General features: G+C 32.5%; 1 protein-coding gene across 1 annotated transcript; it reads right to left on the bottom strand.

The window, feature by feature from the left end:
• Positions 1–2,379: 2,379 nt before the first annotated feature.
• On the bottom strand, positions 2,380–5,672 carry LOC131035199 (coniferyl alcohol acyltransferase-like). Its single transcript, XM_059220568.1, has 4 exons — positions 5,173–5,672; positions 4,544–5,040; positions 4,167–4,240; positions 2,380–2,810 (listed from the first exon to the last, which is right to left on the bottom strand). Exons 1-4 carry the CDS (start codon positions 5,611–5,613, stop codon positions 2,380–2,382), a joined length of 1,443 nt encoding a protein of 480 aa, XP_059076551.1. The 5' UTR covers positions 5,614–5,672.
• Positions 5,673–8,062: the final 2,390 nt, after the last annotated feature.

Here is an 8,062-nt window from a genome sequence, read left to right as displayed (position 1 = left end):
GTGTTTTGATTAGATAAAAATGGGAGAGACGTGAAGCTTTACATAATAGCCATAGAGCTAAAACTAGAAGTGTCATGAGGGATGAGAACCCCCAAGAAAAAAAAAAGATAATAGAAAAGAACCAAAACTAGTTGATGACCAAAAACAACTAACAACAAAGAACAAAAGTGTTAGTACACTAGATTCTCCCTCCTATTGGTATCATAAAAAGGAAGAAATAAACTAGATGAAAGCCGAGCGATATATGATAATGTAAAATTAAACAAATTTATAAGAATATAAAGTTTAACTCATTTAATAAATATATAATAACATAGTATGGCATAATTATGAAAACATCTCAATAAAAGAAAGAAACTTTTATTTTATCTCTTCTCTTTGCTGAAGAAAAGATTTTCCATGGTGGTGATGTAGGAAAGGGTTATTTTAGGTTGCATTCATTATTTAGTTATTGAGAGAAATATATGGTCTACTTATTGATTTCAACACTATTGTAGAGTTTGAAATATTATTTTTCAAATTAAGAAACATATATATCTAGTCATTAAGGAATTTTGTATAGCATTTCTTTGAGTATTCTATAATTTATTGAAGGATGATCCTCTATAACTTTTGGGTGAACCTTAAACTAATTAAGAAGATGATTAAAGCAATCAATTGTACCTTTTCAGCTTCTATTCCTATGAGAGTAATGGATTGTTCTATTGTTATTGTAAATATTTATTCTAGATATTATTAGGATGTTTACTTTCTCATGTACATGATATTTCAGTTTTGCATGATGTGAGTTGTTAGCCTTAGTTATTATTCTCACTCTATGTGCATTGATTTGCATACCACCTTTTTAGTTGACAAGTGAAAGTTTACACACTTTTCATTTTCTTCAAAATTATAGTGTATGCAATTGTTGAGCTTCGATGGCCCAACAAGTGTCACCATTTCTAACAAAATATCCAAATTTAAATATGATCTCAAAGGCTGACTTATATATTTTTTATATGCCTTTCTCTTTTGCATAATTCAAATTAAACATATCATATTTATAATATATCACAATTGAATTTCATCTATATCTATGACATTCAATGTGATTGCATGCTGAGAGATCTTGCAACTATCTCTCATTTATCCACCCTCTCCATATTGTCCATTTTAGGCTGAAACGAAATATATTAAAGAAATGCTTTTGTTTTTCATGTCACTCTAAAACTATAGCTCTCCCATTTCTCTGCTCTCATTAGTCTTTTCCATTAGAATCTTTCTCATGTAGGGTCCTCTAATCCTCATAATCTCATCATCGAGACCTACAAACAAGTGATTCTTAAGCACATTTGAAAACTCATATGTTTTGCTTTATTTTGCAACAATCATTATCCTAATTCCATTGAGATGTAGCTGATGAAATACCGTAATTCCAGTCTCCATAGATCAACAATCTAAAAATTAAACAAATTAATTAAAACTAATAACAATAACAATAATATTCCTTTCATAGATAATGGCTAAAAGAACCTAGACAAAATTATTAATTATTTATAATATAAATAATATATATAAATAACATTAAAAAATTATTTATTTTTTACATATAATTTGATTGACATTGTCTATTTTTTCTTATTTAACAATAATATTCCTTTCATAGATAATGGCTAAAAGAACCTAGACAAAATTATTAATTATTTATAATATAAATAATATATATAAAGAACATTAAAAAATTATTTATTTTTTACATATAATTTGATTGACATTGTCTATTTTTTCTTATTTTTTTAATAAAAATTTTACTAACAATATTAACATTAACCAACCAAATATATTAAAAATTTATACTAAAATAAATATATTAAAAATAATAAACAACTATGTTAACGATTAAACATAAATGCCCAAACTTTAGATGGTAGATTGAATTATCAAATAATAAATAAAATGAACACAAAATTACAACTATAGGGCGAAGTTAAAATCTACTAATGCTATAAATGAATCACTGTTTTTAAAATATACTAGTTACTTGATTAAAACGAGAATGAATTAAATCAAAAGTTGTTTTACAAGTTATATGCTATGAACTCAGCGTTGCCTCTAAATCGGATTTCGGAGTAATCGATGTTTGATGAAAACTAGTTGATGACATACATAAGATTGGTAGAAAATATAGTAGTCAAGATGACCACATTTCTAATAATTATTATTGGAATTAAACCATTTTATTTCTCCCATCTGGTTGATTTAGATCAGCTTACAAAATACATTACAACACAGTGCGCAAGACTTGAGAACATGAGTTTAGCATCTAGAATTCTACTCTGAAAAAACCATGAAAGCTCACAGAATTTCCTTTAGGATCTCTATTCTGCAAGACTATTTCTCTTACCAGCAATTCATTCGATTGACCCTCACGAACAGAAATTCGGGATCAGTTTCAATGGCGTCTAAGTCCTTCTCGGCCATGTGCATATACACCACCATATTCCCCTCTCCCAGGGGGCTCGCCTGCAACATCACATACCCTGCTGTTCCTCCCCATGGAAAATATACGCTTGAAAACGTAGGCTTCCCACAACCAAAGTCAAATTCATACAATGGAATCCTCATTCCCGACGATACCACCACGGCAGACCCTTCCTCCCCATAAACTCTCACTAACATCGCTGCTGGTCTCTTCTCCTCCACCCAATCCACGACGGACCTGAAATATTCACTGTTTGCAGAAGCACTGATTACGTTGCGTACAATTTCTGCTATCTTGCTTAATGGCTGCTTTAATATGTGCTCTGCATAACTCTCCTTGAATGGAATTGCTATCACGTTTCCGAAGTAGGAAGGAGGTGTTGGAAGTGGAAAACACTCTGAGAGGGGGGGGGGGGGTGAATCAGAGTGTGACAAAATTTTTAACGAGTTATACTTTTATGGACCTTGACAATTTTAATTCACAGTGTGAACAGATGGCTGAGACTTAACACTTTGAAGGAATACATTAATGCAGCATAAAGTATATCATTGAACCAACTAAAACATCTGATTCAGACCTTGTTTAACAAAATGGTATTAACATATTACACAAACTTGAAACATTAAAAATACTTTCAATATTGCATTACATACATCCAACTAAACAGAGTATGAGATAAAGAGGACTAAAAATGATGTATCAGAGCATACACTAGTAAACAGAATGAAACACGACAATGCAACATAACACAATATTTTGCATGAGTGGAAAACCCTCTTGGGGTAGAAAAACCACTCGGAAGATCCCTTTTATTAATTCAACAAGAGCACCAACTCAGTTCACATGTTTTAGAAACCACAAGGCCTCAAGGAGCACCAACCCCTCTTCTTATCAATGTATCTTTCAACTCGAGCTACAACCACTGGTGATTTTATGCATGCATCTTATTCTTGCAGTCACAAAACCATTAGGGATTGGAGCGAGAATATTTTATCAGTCTGTACATATGAAAATTTTGCAATAATATTCTTCAACACTATCCAATCTCTGAAAATATAGTTTCAAATCAATAAAATCTCATATACTCTGAACAGTATGATTTCAAATCAACAAACCCTGAACAATATGATTTCAAATCAACAAACCCTCAAATACTCTGTACTGTATGATTTCAAATCAATAAACACTGAACAATATGGTTTCAATTCAATGAAGCCTCATATACTCTGTAACAAAAACAGAGTATTGATTCTCAAGAAACCCTCGGCTGGTTCTGTTAAACTACGGCACTGTTTAATGCTTCCACTTTGTTCACACTCAAAACACGACACTGTATTTCTCTGTTTTAATGTTAGAACTTTGTTCACACTCAAACTATGGCACTGTGTTTCTCCGTTTTTCTTCTCAAAGACTGATTTGTCAAACTGTTTTTATGCACACACAGAAAGAATCCCGTTTTCATCTTAAATAACCCGTTAACTTACAAGATTTGTAAACTGAAAAACAAATAACTGATTCTAACTGTGCAACGGAAGACATTTTAATTTCCCAGTCATGAAAAACAAAAATAAAGCACAACCACTTCCTTATTTTTATTTTGCATAACTGAAAAATTCGAACCAAGGTAAACAGAATCTCTTAAATCATGTGTTTCAAGAACCATACCTGTTAAATGCAAACTGAACAAATAAACTAACCAGTCAACCGCTAATCTCTTGAATGAAACCATTGTTCACACCATTCTCTGTAACTGATTCGAGCTCTGTAGCTCCAGCGGCACTGTGACTCACACGACGTTAGGGTTTGACGGACTCCAAAACAAAACAAATGAAACGCCAAATGCAACTTCCAAGAAAAACATTAACTTGTTCGATACAATAAGTATCATGAGGAATATGCCCTTTAAACCGTAGCCATATTAACCAAAGATGTCATTAACATTAATGCAAAGTCAGAGCTATCGTGTCACCAACATGGCTCCAAAGAACATGTTTTAAACACTTAACACGTCAGCCAAGTCAGTATGTCCGTGTATGCCAACACATCATCTTTTTTCTTTCTTGTCATCGAGGACAAAAGTACCAAAGAGCAACAGGAGGGAGGTTCAGATATGCACGCCCGTCAATCGGGATACCAATTCTGGTTGGTTCTGAAGAAGTCAAAGCCTGGGCTCGAGCAAAAACTTTCCAAATATATGAAGAGACCGCCTCCATCTTTGTTATGGATTTACCAAGAGGAGTTTTTCCTTGAGTTTGGTTTGCGAGAGCCTGCAATTGGAGAAGCGCAGGAGCATCCAAATGATAGATGCGGCCAATTTGGGGTGGAGGAGGATCAGTGCGATCGAGAGCAGAGAAAGGCAGTGCCATGTAATGCCCATCAATGACGGGCACTGCACGAGTGTTGAGAGGGTGGTGGGGAGTAATGAGTGAGCGATCAAAGCAAGGCGTAATAATGGAAGATGATAGACCTTGTGCTGCCTCCGTCCATGCTTTAAAGAAATTATAACTGCTTATTCCATCTACTATTCTGTGATCAAAACAACAACCCACTACAATTCCGCCACAGTTCATTTTTGTCACCTGCATAAGAATCATACTCGCTTAGCTTAAAATGCTCACCAATAATCTACAACACTAGTTAATTTTATTTCCTATATGTCCTAGATGGAAATGGCTGACGTAAGTTGTGAGTAACTAGGTGATTCTCCTTACCTGTACAGCTAGAACAGGAATACAATAAGGTGATTCTCCTTGGAGAGGGTGCCTCGTAGGAGTCAATTTTGCAGCAGTAAAACTTGGCTGAGAAAAATCGAGATCCTTAATGGCGGCGTCGGCTTCAGCTTCAACGAAGGGCACTCCTTGATTATTGCACTCTATCTCAGGCTCACCGTTATGGCCGATGATAAACCTTCCGGCAACTGGATAAAACAGTACCAGTACCTCACAGAGCGCCTTCTTAATCGAGCTTGCAATCTCTCGGTATGTCTTATCTTGCACTGCTTTGTAAACAAAGAAGTGACCCGGACTAATGGCGGGTACAGTGAGATCTATGTTGGAACCTTTGAGCGTGCAATCTTTTGTTGGTACAGGTGATTGCATGACAAAGGTTCGAACGATCTCCACCCTGAAATCTTTCAACGTCTCTTTCTCCATTGTAGCTCTGAACTAGGACACCTAGTATAATATTCAAAACAGTTCAAAGGAAAAGGGATATAGGCTTAGATGTGATGTAGGTTCTAGGAGGAATTGCATATACATATATATGCAATTCAGAGATAAGGTCTGATTCAGTTTGTTCGCAAACGATTGGATTATGTTTCAATCTTCATCGGTGTAAATTTGACATAATTTTTTAATTTCCACATGCACTATACAACTCCTGCAATAGACAACTCAGAATTTTTTAATTTTTTAATTTCCACATGCAATAGACAACTCATGCAACAGACAACTCATAACTTTTAAATTTTTTAATTTCCACATGCAATAGACAACTATTTAGTTGTCTAAGAGATAAACTGTGCACTGTGCAGTAATCAAGAGAGCCATGTTAAGATTTGTTGACTTTTACACAATTTGTTGCGCAAGGATGAGATTTTTGCAGTGTAGACTACATAAAATCAAATATATTATTCATACATATCGTCTGAACTGTAGGAGTTGACAATATCGTCGTTGACTAATAGAAAACGTTAATTTTAAATTAGAATTTAAGAATAATAAAAATTGATTTAGATATGTTCCATAACAAAAATATATACGCCCGTGCTAAATTATAAGATTCTAGAAATATAAGTGATCTGTTAAGTTTAATTTTTAATAAAATAAGAGATCTTTTTATTATTATTTAAAAAATGTTGAGATGTATTTTTTTTTAATGATGTGTTGTTTGAATGTTATTATTTTAATTAATATTTATATAAATTATAAGTGAGTTTTTCTTAAATTGATTTGATTTTGGGAGTAGGAGGTGACAATTATTGATCAAGAGGAAAAACGAAAAAATCTATTTAGATATGTTTCATAATAAAAATTTACATTTGTACTAAATTTTGAAGAATTGATCAATATAAGTGACATGGTTAGTTTTATTTTTAACAAAACAAGGGTGACCATTTTGTTATTATCAAAAAAATATTGAAATTTATTTTGTTCTTAATGATTTGATCATTGAACATTATTAGTTTAATTAATATTTATATAAATTATAAGTTAGTTTATCTTAAATCAATTTGATTTTGTAGCAAAGTCTTAACACATGAAAATTAAAAAAATAAAATTAGTAGTCTCTAGTAATAATTTTAACAAAACTTCCTTGAAAAAGATATAAGATCTAGTATAATTGAAAAGATATCAATTGTATTGGTGATTTTTTTAATGTTAATTTTATTGTTATTTTTTTTAAATAACAATACATTTGTAGAGCATCTTGGTGAATTATACTTCTATTCAAATAAATAAAATAATGTTGCCAGAAAATTATACTTTTATTCAAAAAAATTAAAAAAAATTGTTGGTGAGTTAAAGTTGTATTCAAACAAATAAAATAAGAGAATGATGAGTTATATAAATATTCAAAATAATAAAATTAATAATTTTTGGGATTTGGTGTTTACATTGTTGCATAAATTGATTTGTCATAATAATGTAACCAACAAATTATTTTGTTGTGGTACATTTAGAAGATGTGGTTGGTGTTTAAAGAGGGTGATAAGACAATTGTCAGGCTAGCCAACCTAGGCCCCTTCTCTGAGTGGATAAAAGTTTGGATAGATCTACATGATTTAATTGCCAAAATACTTGTCATGATAAACAGTGACAACAAAATATATGAATCACCTTTTGCTTGGTATCCTCTCCATGATGTACTTCTATTATAGATCTTGAGGTGGATTAGTATTTTTAATTGTAAGGATAGCGACATTTCTATTTTATCGCTTTTGATTGTGATTTTTCTAATCCTGGTTTGTGTAATATTGTCTTGGCTTTTGTCTCTGAGTTTCCTATGGTTACGATGGGAGGATATTTAATTCAAATCAATCCTAATAATTGTAAAAAATTTAAAGAGAACAATGCCCTCTCGGAGAAAGTGGTTAAAGGTAATCTAGCGAACTATGTGGCTTTGATCCTTTGATATTGGATCAATTTTCTAGTCTTGGAAAAATGGTGAAGTTTAAGTGGGTAAGGTAAAATTTATTATGTCAGTGGAAACAATTTCTATGGTCATAGGACTTGATGTGGAAGGCAATTATTTCTAGAAGAAGCCAAAAGAGAATTACAAGGAAGATTTTAAAAGATTTTTGGGTCCAGGGAAGATGGTTGCCTTCCTCCAAAACAATTTCAAAAGGGATGACCTGCCTGTATTTGGAAGTACATTACATTGCTATTGATGAACTTCATCACCTTGGATGAGTGCTTCAAGAAATTTCACTCTCAACTGTTCTTGATGTTGAATCACCTACAATATGGACTTAAGATGAATTTTCCATTTTGGATTTTTTCTTGCATATCCTAATCTATGGTAGTGGCTAAGGCTAATGGTTCCCTCTCCTTGCATCAAGGTCTCATTTTATGTCTTTATAATTTCTACTTGAGTTTACCC

The sequence above is a fragment of the Cryptomeria japonica genome, chromosome 5 (assembly GCF_030272615.1).
Source record: "Cryptomeria japonica chromosome 5, Sugi_1.0, whole genome shotgun sequence".
NCBI lineage: Eukaryota > Viridiplantae > Streptophyta > Pinopsida > Cupressales > Cupressaceae > Cryptomeria > Cryptomeria japonica.
This window is presented reverse-complemented; position numbering and strand designations above follow the sequence as displayed.